This window comes from Dipodomys merriami, unplaced genomic scaffold, assembly GCF_024711535.1.
Source record: "Dipodomys merriami isolate MVZ:Mamm:240054 unplaced genomic scaffold, mDipMer1.0.p SCAF_55, whole genome shotgun sequence".
In the NCBI taxonomy this organism is placed as follows: Eukaryota; Metazoa; Chordata; class Mammalia; order Rodentia; family Heteromyidae; genus Dipodomys; species Dipodomys merriami.
In genome coordinates, this window is record NW_027206124.1 from 8458735 (window position 1) to 8476883 (window position 18149).

At 59.5% G+C, this 18149-nt stretch overlaps 1 protein-coding gene across 1 annotated transcript in view; it reads right to left on the reverse strand.

The window, feature by feature from the left end:
- Nucleotides 1-3711: 3711 nt before the first annotated feature.
- Tbc1d22a (TBC1 domain family member 22A) overlaps nucleotides 3712-18149 on the reverse strand; it is a 305311-nt gene continuing 290873 nt past the window's right edge. The window contains exon 13 of the mRNA XM_069999815.1: nucleotides 3712-4273. Within this exon, the coding sequence (XP_069855916.1) occupies nucleotides 4145-4273 (129 nt within the window). The 3' untranslated portion in view covers nucleotides 3712-4144. The remainder of the gene's footprint in view (nucleotides 4274-18149) is intronic.

The following is an 18149-nucleotide window of genomic DNA, read 5'->3' on the forward strand; positions in this document are numbered from 1 at the left end:
GGGATTCTGAATGTATAGAATACTGTAAGCAGTATTGGTAGTTTAATGTCAATCCTAATCCATGAACATGGGCTATCCATTTGCATCTTCAACTTCTTTACTACTTTATGGCTTTTATGACCTCAGTTAAATTTACCACTAAATATTTTAGGTTTTTATTTTGTATTTATTTTTTTAGCCATGTAAACAGCTTTGCCACACTGTAAACATTGGCACCTTTCTTGCATAGTGTGTTCTCAGCATACATGGTGATCCGTGTGCTGGCATGTAGGTCCACGTGCTGGTTCATACCACGCTGATCTGTGTGCTGGTTTGTATCCTGTAATTTTACTGGCTGTCTTCCATCTCTAATGGTTTCTCTTTTCACTTGGAAGAATCTTTGATATCATCAGCAAATAGGAGCAATTTAAGTTCTTCCTAAAGAATTGAAATGACACTTGCTTTTCCCTCCCCTGGCAGGTCCCCATGGACCTGCCATGCTGTGCTGACAGAAGAGGTGAGAGTGGGGCTTGTGTTCCACATCTTGGCAGAAGTGTTGAGTTTCCGTTGGTGGGCAGTCATGGCCATGGGCTTCTCATATGGGCCTGCACTGTGTGCACAGTCATTCCTTCTATGTCTAACTTGGTCAGAGTTGTGTTTTAAACCTGAAAGAATGTTGAATTCCCAAGCCATTTTTCCACATATGACATAACCTGTGGCTCATTTCATTAACTAGGTGTGTTATGTTTATTGATATGCTTAGATTGAACCATCCTTGCATTCCGGGGATAGATGCAACAGGATTATGAGGAAAAGACTGTTGTGAGTTTAGTGTGCTGATATTTTGTCGAGAATTTTTACACATCTTAGATTCATGGAGCATAGGGCCTGTGATTTTATTTTCTTGTAATGCCCATGTTTTATTTTTATATCAGGGTAATTTAATACTGGCCTTATGAAGAGGGTTTGGAAGTAGTCCTTCCTCTTGGATGTTTTTTAAGTTTGAGGATGAGTGTTATTACACATCTGGGAGGACCCAGCTGTGAAGCTAACCGCTCCTGGACTTTCCTTTGATGGCAGGCTTTTTGTAATCATTCTCAATTTGTTGATGTGATGGACTGTCATTGTGCACAAGCCACCATGTGAGTGGTTTCCTGCCAGCCCTTGCTGCAGACCCTCCATGCAGGGACTACAGAATGGGCCTGGAAAGACAAGTGAGGTAGACTGAAGCAGACCACATCCAGCAGGCATGTGCTGCATGGGAGAGAAGCAGGGGCTGCGGTGAGGGAAGGGAGGGCCAGCACAGGGCTGCAGGAATGGGGAGGCTGGGGGGAGGGGCTGCATCTCAAGTTACCTCTTCAGTGAACTCCCCAGGACAGCACCCCTGCGAATAGACCCATGGGTATCCCCAAGCTGGCATGAGGCTGTTAGCACAGGGTGGGCAGTGGCTGGCAGGCCTGTGTCTTTGCAGTGAATCCTCATGTCCAAAAGAACCAGGTTTTCTCAGATGCATGGGTGAATACCATCCATAAATTGTCTCACCTTACATGTGCCAGGCCCCACTCCTCCTCAACACACTGCCCAGGCTTCCCCATGGGATCAACTCTGGCCTTTCATAGGCAGTAGCAGGGACAGCAGGCTGGGTCTCTTCTTTGGGGCACACAGGTTGAGGTGCCTGGAGTCACATACCTGGTGGCTGTGAGGAGTGTCCGCACATGTCAGTGTGGCCAGCACAGATCCTGGGCTCCCCAGCCAGGCACACAGATCTCCCAGCTTAGTTCTATACTTGGTTATGGGGACAAGAGAGGTGAACAGCTTCTCCCTAGTGGAGTCACCAGCCCACTGGCAGGGATGGAGCCACAGTCCACATCCAGGCAGTAGACAGCACATGCTGCCATGAGAGGGTCCCAGTGGAGGCATAGATGCAGGGTCCCAGATAGATAGCGAGAGCCTCAAAGGCTCCCTGAGAAACTGGAGCTGGGAAGGGGTGGGTATGTGTGTGTGCACACGAGTGTGTGTGTGTATGCACACGAGTGTGTATGTGCGTGCGTGCGGGCGTGTGCACACACACACACACACACATTGGTATGTGCATCTAGGACGGTTGGCAGGGCAAGCAAGTCCTGATTCCCAAGGGTACAGAGGAATTGCCAGACTGCAGAGCCCAGTAACACAGAGACCTGCCATAAAGCACGGGACAGATGTGATGAGATAGGGAGGGGCCTCTTCTCAGAGCCTGGCAGAGGGTCATCGGAGGAGCTGGTCTGGGCCTTGGCCGCTGCTTCAATGTCAAGTCTGGGTTTGAGGAAATGAGAGCCAAGTCTGCATTCTGTCCCCTAGTCAGGCAAGTGGCTTCCCGGCACCACTTGCACAAGTACTCCTTTACCTCCTGAGGTCCCACAGGTGTCACTCACTGTGCTTTTTGCCCAATACAGAGCCTGGCCCAGCAGGCCGGCCTGGCACTAGCTGGTCAGCAGAGGGTGCAGGACCGGGTGGGGCCCCTGCTCTTGAAGAGCAAGTCCTCGAGTCATGAGCCAAGGCTGTGGGCTTGGTAAGCATCTTTATTCCATGTTTCTGGCACATCACATTCCAGACACACACGCTGCCCCACTGGGGACACCTGCTTACACCAGGGCTGTCACCATCCCTCGCATCCGGCCTCACAGTGCACACATGAAAACACGCAGGACGAAACCTCACGGGCCCGGCCCCTTTGGAAGATGAACTGGCTCGAGAGGTGAGCTTTAGTGTCCCCTAAACTCTGGCTGCACAGAACAATCAGAACTATGGAAGGGGGCATTCCCAGGGCTGATCTTGGCTAGACAAGTAGGGACATCTGAGCACAGAGCCACTCCAGAAAGGACTGGATGGGCAGGAAGCCCACTTGGAGCTGGTCTGAGGAGCCCCCTCATTCTGGCTGGGGGTGATCTGGTTGACGACGGGCAGGTCACTGAGGTGACCTGGGAGAGCAGGACACTTGCACCGTATGCTGTGTGAATCCCATGCTATACACAAAGGCCCAAAGTTATTTTACCAGAAGCCAGAATACACATATATCACACGCCCTACATATCCCATGGCCTCTGGGAAATGTCCTGGAACCTGGGCGGGGGCTGCATCTGCTCCAAAAGGAGGGACAGATCTGAGAACAGGGCCACAATGGGTCTCTGAGAGCAGGCGCCTTGAGGGGCTATGCCTAATGCCTCACCTCACAGGTGGCCCGGTGGCTCCACAGGGTGATCCTGTCACCTGGGCCAGGCATCCTGTGACACCAGGGAGAGCATGCAGGAGGCATGACTGAAGACCTGGGAGCAGCAAATCCAGCCCCAGTGTGCCCGGGAGCCAATCAACACAGAGGCGAAGAGGCAGCTCCTGGCTCATGTGCGTCCCCAGCTGCTCTTCTCTCCTGGAGGCCCAAGCAGCCATGTGGGGCCCCCACGGAGGGCAGGGCCTCAGAGCGCTACACCCACACTGCTGGTGGCCATCTTGGGGCCCTCAGGACAGCCCCTCCCCAGTGGGTCATTGGACCGAGACCATCAAGTGCCGGGAGCGGGGTGACTAGGAATGAAAAGTAAGGCAACTGTGACAGGCTTTGCTTGGCCTCCGGCCTCTGTCCCCCATCTCCTCAGGACCCCTCTCCTGACACCTGCTTCCAGCCAGCTCTGCCCAGGCCTCGGCTGGCTACCAGAGGCTCTGTGCACACAGAGGCCCCAGCTGACTGCAACACCTTGCTCAGCATTTTGTCTGTTTTATTCTTCCACGCAACAGCATAGTTTTGCATTTCAGAGTAGGCCTGGATGGCTAGCCCGCCTGGCACGGACAGCAGGCCTCTCCTGCAGGATCTGCCCGTCCGCTGCCCCTGGGCAGAGGCCCAGGGGATAAGCATTTGGCAAGGATGCACCGAGACAGGGTGAGGGAGACTCCTGGCCCAAGTGGGGCCCCAGAACTGAGGCCCTTCCTGGCTGTCTTTGGTATCTCAGGAAACTGAGGCTGCCCATCCCCCCAGCCCTGGGCCAAGCCAGGGCCCATCCTAGCAGGTTGCCCGCAGGGTGGGACTGCCCTGCAAGGCTGTGCCCAGCCCAGGACCAGCACGGAGGGGCCTCCGCCTGGCCAGGCAGGGAGGGGGCACCGCCCTGGGCGGGAGGCCATGGCTGCAGGCCCAGCCTCACTTCTTGTAGTGATTAGGGGCATCTGCGAAGGCAAACTTGAGGCGGTAGGCCTCAGCCAGCAACAGGCTGATGTCCTCGTCGTTCCAGTGAGCGGTGGGCAGGTTCTGAAGGAAGAGCAGCAGCTCCTGCAGAGAGAGAGGGGTGTCAGCGGAGGGCCGTGGGGCCCACGGGAGCGGAGCCCTGGGAGGATGGAGGGTGGCTGGCCCTCGCTTGCCGCAGCCCTGGCAGGGCCCAGGGCCCCAGGCAGACCCGGTGGTCCATTGTTATGGTATCGCTCGGGGGGGGGTATCAGCAACCCCAGGCCATGATGCCTCTCAAATCTGGCTACAAGTGAGCTGCTTTGGCCTGGACCTCTTTGGGAGTGGTGATGCTCAGGCCCACAAGCTTCCCTCGGTGACTCTCCCAGCCCAGCAGGCAGCAGCCGGGGGGCCCCTGTGAGCAAGAGACCACAGGAGGAGCTGGAGATGGCTAAACATCCTCCCTCCTCCTCCTCCTCCTCTGCCTCCCTTCTCCTCCTCCTCTGCCTCCTCCTCCTCCTTCTCCTTCCTCCTTCTATCCTCTTCCTCCTCCTCTTCCTCCTCCTCTGCCTCCTGGCAGGGGCTTCAAGCCCACTGGGTGGGGCTGTACCATAGGAGCTTCCTGACATCTGGGACCCAAGGGGCCAGACGTGTTCACCAGTCACGAGGAACACGCCCCGGTCGTGGGCTAGGTACACAATGGCAGCAGCCCATCACTGCCACTCACGCAGCCCCCACCCGCGGGAAAGAGGAGCTCTGCAGTGGGGTGCCCCTCCGGCAGTGGGGTGCCCCTCCGGCAGTGGGGTGCCCCTCCGGCAGTGGGGTGCCCCTCCTGTGGCCCGGCAGCTCCAGGCTGGGCTGGGCCATGGCCCAGGCAGCCTCCTCCCCAGGGACACACAGAGATGTCTCTGGAACTCAGGCGTGGAGGCTGTGGGCAGATGCCGCTGATGGCCACGTGGCAAATGCCAAGCGGCAGGTGCTGGGAAGGAAAAGCACAGAGTCCCGGGGCCAAAGGGCACTGGGGGACTCAGGTGGGCCCGGCACCACGGTGCCAGCAGCCTGGCCCTCCCATGAGACCTTGGCCTACATCGGGGGCACCCGGCAACTTTGCCAAGGTGGCGTGGGTCTTGGAGGACCGTAACGCCTGGAGGACTTTGCAAGAGGGCTTTGCTCAAAGGGCCCCGGGGCCCAAACAGCTTCCCACACAGAGGCTCAGACGACGAGCGGGGACTGGATGGGGCTGGCCCAGGGCCAGGCGTCCGCTCCCAAAGCCAGCTGCGTTTCGAGGGGGCGCTCAGTGCTCCCTGGGCCCTGTGGGCACTGTCGGGCACAGGCTGCCCACTTCTGCTTCCCTTCCTGTCTGGAAGCGGCTGTCAGGCTGGTGCTGGTGCTGGTGCTGACCCATGTGACTGATGGCAGCTGGCTCAGGCTGTCTGGGCTGCCAGCCTCAAATGGCGTGGCCCAAGATGGCGCCTGACCTCCGCCTGCCAAGCCGGCGGGACCCGGCGTGGTTGGCGCAGTGGGCCCAGAGGCGCTGGCTCTGCCTGTGCAGGGGCCGGCCGGCCCAGGACACAGGCGTGGAGCTGACAGCAGCCCAGGGCGGTCCGGAGCCACAGGCTCCCCTAATTGCCGTTTTAATGTGCATCCCCAACCCTCCCCCCCCCCCCCCCCGTTCCTCGATTCCAGTTCCTTTGCATTTTGGATACTTTCTCTGGACCTTTAAATTGAATTCACAGAGCAAATTTCACTGGCAATCTGTCCTCGGGGACGCATCAACATCAATCCGCTGTCTTTCACCATTAGATGCAACTTACATGGATGCCAATCCAATTCTGAGCAGGTCATAAATAAATACCTTTGGTTTTATTTTTAATCCACTTCGCTTCATATTATCACGACCTCGCTACTTGCAAGGTGAGAAGCAATACCCTCCCATTATGGTAACTTACCGACCGCACTGCACACTCAATTTCAGAATCTAATTTAGTCCCCAGGTTCACTGGATGGAGGGAGAATAGAAATGCCCGGCTCTTCACAGCCTGCAATGCTAAAGAAGGAAAAATCTATCCGGGTGACCTTTACGGCAGGCAGAGAACACTGACAAACACGTCCTTAAATACAGATTTCTTTTTTAAAAAGGCCTGTCGTGTTTGTGCGCTAGGCCGCCGTGGCTCGTGGCTGGGAAACATGGCACATTTGTTAACGGTGAGCTGGTCTGCATTAGCACCCCACGCCGGGGCCGGGGCCACAACTCACGCAGCCAGCGCTGGCGGCGTGACGGGGGCTGTGGCTTACCGGTGCAGCTCTGCCCAACCCAGGCGCACCCAGACAGCCAGGCCAGACGGCTCTGCCGGGCGGTGCTGTGCCTTCCAACCCACAGGCCGGTGAGACGTGAAGGAGGATTATGCCCACCACGCTGAAAGCTCACCAAGCCCTCCTCCGTCTCTGTCATCCTCTGCCCGCCTCCTGTGGACACCTCCGCTTCCACAAAACCAGGGCGACAGCGCAGGGTGCTGCCACACGCTGCCCCCCGACTCACCTCGCTCTGGACCCGCGAGGAAGGCCCACTGTGGGACTGACGGAGCTGGTCCCAACGGCCTCCTACACACGCGTGGTCCTCAGCCAGACCACATGGCACGGTCACCAGACGAATTCTAGATGCACAATGCCCAGCTCGGAACTCAGACCCTGCCCTGCACAATGCCGAGCTCCGGACTCAGACCCTGCCCCAGGTGGACAGACACGCTGGAGGGGGCTGCGTGAGTCCCTGGGCACCAGGCGGTACCCGGCCCTGGGACGGAGTAGCTCAGAGCGGTCTCCTTTCTATCCGTGGGCACAGCAAGGGCTGGGCGGCCCCACCAGGGCCTCCCTGGCATGGTGTAAGCCAGCCCACGCTTCCTTCCCACAAGTGCTGGTGTGTGAACGATAGGTGGGACTCAGGGCAAAGGTCAGGCACTGAGCGGGGCTGCTAAGGACGACACCATCCTTCTTGTTGGTCCTAGCCTGCGTGGGTTCCAAGAGATGAGATTTCTAATGCTAAAGAGCAAATGGCGTTGATGGTTTTAGCCGTTTCCTTCTGAAGGGTTTATTTCTCTAAAGAGCCCCAAGCATTTCGGGGCTACCAGCACGGCGCTCGCTCCTCACACCAAGGACAGACGGTGGCCACTCTATCGCTGGGGGTCTGGGTCCCGCTCAGGGTCTCCTCTCCGGGGCTTCGTGAGCTTGCACAGCAGAGAGTCAGGCAGGACGATCACAGGATGGAGGGTCAGCGGGCCCAGGCCCAAGCCCTGTCCACCTCCGTCTACCACACTGGCCCTACAAGACCCCACGGCCCTGCCCTCGGGGTGCTCCCCACAAAGCAGCAGACTGCCTTCCCTGCCACTCCAGCAGGTCCACGTGCCCCAGCGCCCCCAAACGGGCACACAGCACCCAGCGGCCCAGGAACTGGGCTGGGTGCGCAGCAGCACTGGGGACAGCCAGGCCAAACATCAGTTCCAGTTTATTAGCCACAGGACCCCAGGCAGCCCTCCCGCCCCGCTGTGCCTCTGCTTCTCATCTGCACAGTGGGAACAATAATGTCTGTCCGGCTGAGTGCTGATGAGCAGAGTGCCCTAAGTGCTCAGAACAGAACAAATGCTGTGGTCACAAAAGTCTTGCGTGACCCCTCATGGTCACCCTAATCACAGTCATCCTGATGGGGGCTGTGGCCGCCTGCTGGGGCTGCCCTGCTCGTGGTAGTGGTGGCCACCCCCTCAGCCTTTGTACTGACCAAGTTTTCCTCCATAGTAAATGCCTGTCTTGTCTACGGCCATACCACCCTGAACGCGCCCAATCTCGTCTGATCTCAGAAGCTAAGCAGGGTCGGGCCTGGTTAGTACTTGGATGGGAAATGCCTGTCTTTTAACAAACAAGACACCAGGTTCTCATGGGCGGAGCCTCGGGGAGGCAGGGAGGACATCCTGTCTTCTTGCTGTCACATCTGGACACAGCAGAGACAGCGGGGGTGCGCGGATGGCAAGGGGCAATGGGGGCAGTGGGGGGTCCGTGGAAGTCCAGGGCACAGCAGAGGTTCATGGGGATGGCAGGGTCCACAGGGACAGTGGGGGGGGGTCCATGGAAGTCCAGGGCACAGCAGAGGTCCATGGGCATGGCGGGGGTCCACAGGGACATAGGGGATCCATGCTAGTCCATTGGAAGGTGGGGGAGTTGGGGGACAGCAGAGGTGCGCAGGGACAGTAGGGGGGTCCATGGGGACAGCGGAGATTCATGGGGATGGCGGGGGTCCACGGGAGTTCACAGGTGCTGACACAGGGCTGTGGGCGGGGTCCTGCTGGCCACCGGGAGCCAAGGTGCCCACAGCCCAGGTGACACGCCTGGCGGGCAGCATGCCCGTGTGCCCGCACTGCATCTGGTACTCCCAAGGGAGCCGGCCTCCCCAGCCCCGGCCTCCACCTCACCTAGCCCTCCTGAAGATGCCAGAATTTGGGAGGGCAACGTCTTCGGGCTAGATCTTCAATGTAGAGCCTTGGATACAAAATGGACTATTAAGGACTGGCTGGGACATGAACTGCTGAGTGCATAAAATAAAAGGGCCTTTCTTGCAGCAGGGCGCCAGTGGCTCACACCTGTCATCCTAGCTACTCAGGAGGCTGAGATCTGAGAATCGCAGTTCAAAGCCAGCCCGGACTTCCGTGACACTGTTATCTCCAATGAACCACTAGAAAACCGGAAGTGACTCTGTGGCTCAAGCAGTAGACACTCGCCTTGGGCTGAAGAGCTGAGGGACAGCGCCCAGACCCAGAGTTCAAGCCCCACGACCAGCAAAAAGAAAAGAAAAAAAAAAAAGGCCCTTTCTTGTCCTGCCTGCTGGTGTGGGCTGTGCTTGCCACACTGGATGTTCTCGCCCAGATCCCACTGCAGGGACCATGCTGAGGGGACAGAGAGGTGCGGGAGGCACCCAGCTCCTACACCAGCCTTCACCCAGCAGACCTCACGGGGGCAACGCAGGGCAGCTGTGGCCGACCTTTGACTCAGGGATGGGCTGCTCAGCACAGCGTCATGCACAGTGCCTCGGGGCGCCCCCTGCAGGTGGTAGAGGTGAGTGGCAGGCAGAGAGCAGGCGAGGGTGAGCCCATCACGGAGCTACCTCTGTGTCCTGGGCCGTCAACGTCTGTGAGCCTCGGCCAGGTGGCTGCGGGGCCCTGCAGCAGGGCGAGCAGGCTGAGAGGCGCCGCGCAGAACGCATCCAGTTCTGAATGCTTGGTATGAACAGAAGAATTTAAAGATTGTTCTCAATCATCTTATCCTAAAATGATACAGATTAAGTGATCAGAATAAAATGGCAGTCTTTTTACTAAGGCCTTTGTTAAAGTTAATGTCACCTGGGACCTTCCTTTTGCTTGTTTTTACATTTCTACATGGCTATGGCAACAGTTTAACTTCCTATGTGGTACCCGGCATAGGCCACACATCTCTAATGCCAGAACTCAGGGGGCGGAGGCAGGAGGAGGGGCGACATGGCTTCAGATCCTGTTTCAGAAAACAAATTAAAATAGGTAAGTGAATGAATGAATGAGCGAATGAGTGAATCTCCAAGTGGTGCTGCTCCAAGTCACACTGCCACTTGGATCCCAGGCGGGCCAGGGCCCTGCCCCACGCCCCTCCCAGCCCGCTGTGCTAGAGAAGGCACTGGGGGGCCAGGGCTGCAGGAGGGCCGTGAGCAACAGAGCCGCGACGCAGCCTGTCAACACCATTCCTGCGTGCGTGAGCGGAACGCACACAGAGGTCTGCTTAAAAGCTACTGGAGTCACAAGTTTACAAATTGCCAACACACGAAGACGAATAAATTAATCGCGACGGGGCTAAAAGGGCCCACTTGCCTCCTCTTATTATTTTCTTCCCTAACTGAGGGAGATGAAGGCAAAGCCTCCATGCACTGTGCGCAGCAGGGTTAATCGGTTTAATTCACTTTCCACTGTGGCCGACATTCAGCTGGTATGGCTTGGCTAGAACCCCTGACTTGCGGGGTACTGTTGGGAGTCTGCCAGCTGCCTGGAGGGAACTGGCACCACCTGGGAGCCCCGGAGACACCCAGGGAGGGTTGTGCACAAACAGGAGAAGGACCACCGAAGGGCAGGTGTGCACAGACAGAAGAAGGACCACTGAAGGGCTGATTGTGCACAGACAGAAGGACCACCGAAGGGCAGGTGTGCACAGACAGGACCACCGAAGGGCAGGTGTGCAGACAGAAGGGCCACCAAGGGCTGATTGTGCACAGACAGAAGGACCACTGAAGGGCAGGTGTGCACAGACAGGACCACTGAAGGGCAGGTGTGCACAGATAGAAGGACCACCGAAGGGCAGGTGTGCACGGACAGAAGGACCACTGAAGGGCAGGTGTGCATGGACAGAAGGACCACCGAAGGGCAGGTGTGCACAGACAGGACCACCGAAGGGCAGGTGTGCAGACAGAAGGACCACTGAAGGGCTGATTGTGCACAGACAGAAGGACCACCGAAGGGCAGGTGTGCACAGACAGGACCACCGAAGGGCAGGTGTGCAGACAGAAGGACCACCGAAGGGCTGATTGTGCACAGACAGAAGGACCACTGAAGGGCTGATTGTGCACAGACAGAAGGACCACCGAAGGGCAGGTGTGCACAGACAGAAGGACCACCAAAGGGCAGGTGTGCAGACAGAAGGACCACCGAAGGGCTGATTGTGCACAGACAGAAGGACCACTGAAGGGCAGGTGTGCACAGACAGAAGGACCACTGAAGGGCAGGTGTGCATGGACAGAAGGACCACCGAAGGGCAGGTGTGCACGGACAGAAGGAACACTGAAGGGCAGGTGTGCATGGACAGAAGGACCACCGAAGGGCAGGTGTGCACAGACAGAAGGACCACCGAAGGGCAGGTGTGCACGGACAGAAGGACCACTGAAGGGCAGGTGTGCATGGACAGAAGGACCACTGAAGGGCAGGTGTGCACAGACAGAAGGACCACTGAAGGGCAGGTGTGCACAGACAGAAGGACCACCGAAGGGCAGGTGTGCACAGACAGAAGGACCACCGAAGGGCAGGTGTGCACAGACAGAAGGACCACTGAAGGGCAGGTGTGCATGGACAGAAGGACCACTGAAGGGCAGGTGTGCACAGACAGGACCACTGAAGGGCAGGTGTGCACGGACAGAAGGACCACCGAAGGGCAGGTGTGCACGGACAGAAGGACCACCGAAGGGCAGGTATGCACAGACAGAAGGACCACTGAAGGGCAGGTGTGTATGGACAGAAGGACCACTGAAGGGCAGGTGTGCACAGACAGAAGGACCACTGAAGGGCAGGTGTGCACAGACAGAAGGACCACTGAAGGGCAGGTGTGCACAGACAGAAGGACCACTGAAGGGCAGGTGTGCACAGACAGAAGGACCACTGAAGGGCAGGTGTGTATGGACAGAAGGACCACCGAAGGGCAGGTGTGTATGGACAGAAGGACCACCGAAGGGCAGGTGTGCACAGACAGAAGGACCACTGAAGGGCAGGTGTGTATGGACAGAAGGACCAGGGAAGGGCAGGTGTGCATGGACAGAAGGACCAGGGAAGGGCAGGTGTGCATGGACAGAAGGACCAGGGAAGGGCAGGTGTGTATGGACAGAAGGACCAGGGAAGGGCGGGTTTCACAGGCTCCCCCTGTGGTGGGAGCTCTGCTGGGGGTCTGAATGGACCCCCCTTGAAGCCCGCTACCCCAGAGAACTCAGTAACGCACAGTACAGCCAGCCCAATGCCCAGAGTCCCGGGCTATCTCAGGGCGGGGCACCTGGGGGGCCTTCACACATCACGGGTCCTTGTCAGCAACTCACCAGCTCTGTGCCCTGTGGGAGGAGCCGTGCTGCCCCTGCCCGGACCTGGCCCTGCTCCACAGCCTCTGAGGCCACTTCCCACCTCCTCTCCTCCCTCCACCTGCCATGCTGCAGCGGACACGGGACTCCTTTGACAATCCAGTTATTAGTTTGAAAATCTTGTCAAGTTCGGGACCAAACCAGCACTAAAAATAGGACAGTGACAGCGGTCTGGGACTGGACGGTGGTGGGAGCCAGCCAGCCCGAGGCTGACAGCCCTCGGAGGGGAAGAGCAGAGAAGGCACCTCCAGCCACCCCCGATGGCCTGGGGCACGCACGTCCTTGTCATTAATTTCTCATTTCTTTCTAAAAGAGGGATTCTGGGGAGCAAAACACCATTTGGACCTGAAAACGAGCTGGCACGAAGGCCCAACCAAGCCAGCTCCTCTTTCATCTCCGCACAGCTGAGCAGCTTCCGATCAACACACAGCGGGCTTCAAATCCGTCTGCTGGGTGGTGAGCGGGCGGGCGCTGCGTGGCTGGGGCCGTGTCCCAGTGCTGCGCTGGGCAGGACGGGCGCGGCGATGCTCGCATGAGAACACGCCCATCTGCCTACCTCCAGGGCGCAGACTCGCCGTCCTCACCCTGAGACCCTCAGAGAGAACCCGGGGAGAAGGCCAGGGGCAAGGCCACGCTAGCTGCTCACCTCAGAGAAGTCACCAGTGCAGATGCGGGGTGGGGCAGGAAGGTGGTACTGCAGGCTGGGCCCCGGACAGATTGGGGGACAGCAGCCATTGTTGTCCCATGCGAGTCCAGACCATGCTGGGCACGCAGCCATGGGGTAGCTGCAGCACCCAGCGGGGGGGGAGGGGCTGGCAGTGCTCCCTGCCCCCAGCACTACCTAGGGACGCCAGTGCAGGGAGAGCCCCTGGCAGCCCACGGCCTCATTCTGTCCTGCTGTCCCCCCCGCCCGCCCATGGGGATTCTCCTGGCCCCAGCCTTAGTCATTCGCAGGGACCTGGAGACCTGTCCCTGCCTGCACCCCTCCCTCCCCTCTGGCCGCCCCGCCTGGCCTCCTGGGTACCCGGCCCTGCCGGCCCCTCGCCTCTCCTCCCTGCCCCATCCCAATGATGCCCAGCACCCAGCTCACCCTGAGCCTTCACACCTGCCCAACATGCACCACCCTTGCCTCTGCTCCTGTGTGCCCTTCCCAGTGCCTGCCTGTGGCTCCCACCCTCTGGCCACCCCGTTCCTAACAGCCTCCTCGCCGTCCGGCGGCGCTGCCAGATGCCCGGCCTTCTCATCCGCTCTCCTCCCCCTCCCCCAGAGCCCACGCCACACACGGGAAGCGCTGCTGCTTTCTCCTTCAGAGGAGGCGGCCACGCGACTCCTCTTCCTCAAGGGCACGCAGCGGTTCTCCGTTACCCGGGACAGACAGGCCCTGGTTGGGCTCCGTGCCATCCTGTGCCTAGTCCTCCTCCACGTGCGAGGAGCCCTGCTCACGCTGTCCTCCCTCAGGCTGCAGACCTTCCTGCTGCTCTGCATGGGGCCACTCCTTGGGCTCTCCAGAACTGTCACCTGAACAATCGGTGCTCAGCCGGCAGTGCCCACGCAGCTCCCCTGAACACAGATGCTCTCTACACAAGACAACCGGCCCCCAGAAAGCTCATCTGCCTCCGGAATAGAGGCCACACTAAGGAGCTTGCCTCCTACAAGACCTCAGAGACCAGTCCTTGCTGGGGGTCAGCAGGGCTCGGAGGAGAAGCAGGAGCAGGAGGAGGAACAGGAGCAGGAGCAGGAGCAGGAGGAGAAGCAGGAGGAGGAGGAGGAGCAGGAGCAGGAGGAGGAGGAGCAGGAGCAGGAGCAGGAGCAGCAGAAGCAGGAGGAGGAGCAGGAGCAGGAGCAGGAGCAGCAGAAGCAGGAGGAGGAGGAGGAGCAGGAGCAAGAGGAGGAGCAGGAGCAGGAGGAGGAGCAGGAGCAGGAGCAAGAGGAGAAGCAGGAGGAGGAGGAGGAGCAGGAGCAGGAGCAGGAGGAGCAGGAGCAGGAGGAGCAGGAGGAGGAGCAGGAGGAGGAGCAGGAGGAGGAGCAGGAGCAGGAGGAGGAGGAGGAGCAGGAGCAGGAGGAGGGGCAGGAGGAGCAGGAGCAGGAGGAGCAGAAGCAGGAGGAGGAGCAGGAGGAGGAGCAGGAGCAGGAGGAGGAGCAGGAGGGCCGCAGAACCCAGAGCAGTGGCAACACTTCCGCCACAGCGCCAGGCACGTGGAACTCAGAAAACCAGCATGACGCCAGTCCCATTGGGGTGGGGGCCTGGAAGGAGAAACTGGCCAGGAAACGGCCCAGGTGTCAGCTCCCACAGTCTGAAGACTTGAGACCAGATATTAATTACAAATCGGCTACAGGACAGGCACAGATGAGGACCCCCGTGGCTGAAGAAACTGACAAAAGACTTAACAGAATAGTCTACGTGCAAAAAGTGTGACACCTGGAATAAAAAAGAAGGAAACCTCAGCAACGTCAGCAGCAGGGGTGACCGGCAGCAGCGCGGCCCGCTGCCCGGCACGCCCGCCTCCCCGCGTCCAGACAGCGCTAATTGTTCCATTTAGGGTCGTCCCTGCTGGTCTGTTTCCCCTCTAGACTGCCTGCGCCTCAGGGCAGGTGTGCGTCTGTCTTGTTAACCTCGGCACCCGTCCTGGGCCGCTGTGGTTTCGGAGGCGGGCACTCCCGGGCCACCACAGTGTCTTGCTGGCGGTACCAGGAGGCTGCAGCTAGGGTCAGCCAGGGCCATGACGCGGATGATCGTCCAGAGCCAGGGACAGGAAGGGACAGTCCCCGGAAAGGGCCCAGAGACGCGCGGCCCACTGGTCTGTTGCTCTTCACTAGCAGGGAGGGTGCGTCAAGCCCTGACGATGGCGCTGAGCCCCTGCCAGACACAGGACCCTGTCCTCACCACACCTCCTCCATTCCAGCTCTTCCTACCTACCCACAGCACACAGACACATCCACCGACCTGAGTGGTAACTTGTGGAGGCCCTCCGACCCCCACCGCAGCACGGAGGAGGGAGCAGCTTCGTAAACCCCCAGCCTGCAGGCGAGGGGCCGTTACTACTCCGAGGTGGGACTAGCTTCCCTCTTCAGGTGCCTGGGGCTTGGTGACCGTGGGCCAGATGTTGGCTTTCTGCCCCTGGCTCCCCCCGTGGTGCTCTTCTTGCCTCAGGGAAGGTTCTACCTCCTAGGGGGAGAAGGTCACATGTGACCTTCTGGCAATCCCATGTCCCACACTCCAGCAGAGCCCTGCCAAGCGTCCGGCACAGCTGGGCCCCTATGCACCTTGAAGGGCCAGACTGCAGCTGGAAACTCAGCCCCTGCCCCGCTACACCGGCCGGAGCCTTTCCCAACAGTGAGCAGGTCGAGGGCCCTGCTCCAGGCGGGTGAAATCCGAGTGTACTTCACATCTTCCCCGGCAATGGAACATTTTTCCTCGTTACAGACTGTACAGACTGTGTTCTCGCATTGATCTCCCGCTGTCTGGTGTGCGGCGTTGCCGAGGTCTACAAAGGTCGGCTTCTGTGGCAGCGCAACTGGGCGCCACGCCGGACTTGCTGGCAACGGAGGAGGGCAGCCCAGAGTCGCTCCCCGGCTGGAGATCGCCCCCATGCTCAGCTGTCCCACGAGGCCGGGCCTCTCAGGAGCGCTTGCTGGGTGGAGGGGCACTACGACAGGCGCACAGGCCCCTCCTCAGCAAATGGCTGCTTTCTGCACTGCCGGGGGGCTGTGAGAGGCCCCGGGCCCGGGTGCACGGCAGGCCCGGGCTGAGGAGGCCCCTCCTCAGCGATCCATCTCCATGCTGGTGCCGCAAGGGAAATGTGGCGGCCGCCCCTGGGTGCCGCTGGCCTGGGGAGCCAGGCTGGGCCGGGGTCTGCGCACGCGGCAGCCATGGCTTCTGCAGTGAACAACGCCACTGCGCCGCTGTGCTGAACGTCTAATTAAGTTCCTATTTTTAGAAACTCTGGAGAAGGGTTTGAGGGAGATAAATGGAGCTGCACCCCTGCCCTTGAGCAACGCTGTGCCGGTGTGAGGTCTGCACTAATGAGATGTGGGCCATGCCCACCTGGGCAGAATGGTCACAGGGTGCCCGGAGTCTGTCCCCACCCACCCTCGGCTCAGGCCCCAGTGCCCCCATGCCCCCAGGGGACGGACAGGAAACGGGCACCGATCACCAGCTGACCAGTGAGAAGCCTCACTCGCCACTCTCCCAGAACCTGCAGCTGGTGGGCATGGGAGCCAGGAGGCGGCAGGACCTGCCATACAGCTCCAGCAGCTGGCTAGGGCGGTACGTAGAGGGAGGAGCCCCGGGAGAGGGACCCGTGGAAGGGGGAGCCTGGGAGAGGGGCCGGGGAAAGACCCGAGGGGGAGGAGGGGGCTGGCAGAGGGACAGCTGTGTCCTCTGACCCACTAGGTCCTCTGACTGGCACCACTGAAGGTGGGGGAGACACAGTATCTCCTGACGCGTGTGGATGAGGCGGGTTTGGAGGGAACGGGACACAGGGGGCACCGTCCACCCTTGTAGTCCTGGTTACCACAGCAGCAGGCCAGGGGTGCGGCTGCCCAGTCCTCTCCAGTGCCGTCCTTCTCCTGGACTCACGCTGTCAGAGGCCAGGCCTGTGCTGGAGGCCCGGGCGGCTCTCCCAGAGCCCCCTGGTGCAGGCTGACCCACCATGCTCTTCCACTCCATCCTTTTCTGCTTCTCCAGGCCGTGTGCCTCGGCCTAAGCAGCACCCCTCCCCAGACCCTCACTCCTTCCGTGGGATGTGGCCAGTACCCTCCCTTTCCCAGCAGCGCCCTGCAGCCCGGGCAGGGTCGGATAGCGCCGCTCTGTCAGGCTGGCTGCTGGTCCGAGATGTTTTCGGAATGGAGGAGTAAATGATGAGATGTGTATGTCCCCCAAGGCCACGGCCTCTAGGGGATGACGGACTCCTCGGGCGCTCACCTTGCGCCAGAGCCCCCTCTGCACCTGCAGATGCCCGAAGGAACAAGGCCCACAGAAAGACCCGGGCCTTAGATGAAGAGAGCCCCCGCTTCCCTCAGGCACTGCGGACGAGCCTCCCCAGACCGGGCCATGCAGTCACAGACCAAGTACCTCAAAGCACGCCTCACTGTCTGCCCTCCTGGACAGTCTAAATCAACGCCTACAGCCTGGTCTGAAATATAATCTGCTGATCATCTCTGAATGATTACAGGAAGGTGCAGCGGTGGCCGCCCTCGGTGGAGATCGGGGACGTCTGGCCTGGTCTCCTCCTACCTGCAAGGATTATCATCCCGTGATCCCCTAACATTGTCTGCACTCTTCTCATCAGCCCTATCTGGCCAGCTTCACGCTGACTGACCCGTCTCAAATTCCACCCCATGGACAGCAGGCCACAGAGCAGGCCTGGGCTCCTGGGGAAGAGGCAGGGCGCGCAGGAGTGCCCCTCCACCTCTGCGGAGAGCGCTCTGCCTCTGGCCCCGCCCCGCCCCGCCCCTGCTCACGGAGAGCAAGCTCACGGGGGTCTGGGGTGGAGGCTGCAGGATGCCACTTGGAAAAGAAGACTATGAAACCTGAGTTCGATGCCGGGGATGTGTGCGATCGCTTACTTAGAAGAGATTTCGGAACAAATTACAAAAATTTAAGACAGCAAATACCACAAATGCCAAAAGTTCCAGCAAAAGCAGACATCTTCGTGAATAGACGGCCCGAGGCCCAGGCATGCTCCACCCCTGCATTCTGGCTGCATGTGACGCTGCTTCTGTAACCCCACGCTTTCAGGAGACGCTGTGGTCTTCCGCAGCTCGCTTGCACTGACCAACGGTTCTCGCTGTGGGTATCTGGGGAGGAGCCGGGGTTTGTGGCTGCGAGACAGGCTGTGGGTCCCATCCCCCAGGGTGCTCCTGTCTCAGTGCAGCCTGAAGCTCTGTGGTCACTGGGCATCAAGGATGATGTCACAGACTCCTCAGCACTCCCCTCCCCTCCCCTCCCCCACCCCAGGGAGGGAGGCCCAGGTACCTCCAGCTCCTGGTCCTTCACCTGCTCTAGCTATAAACAGGCACAACCGAATTTGTCCCACTACATTAAAGCCAACCACACAGAACACGGTGGCAGCATGTGAGGCTGTA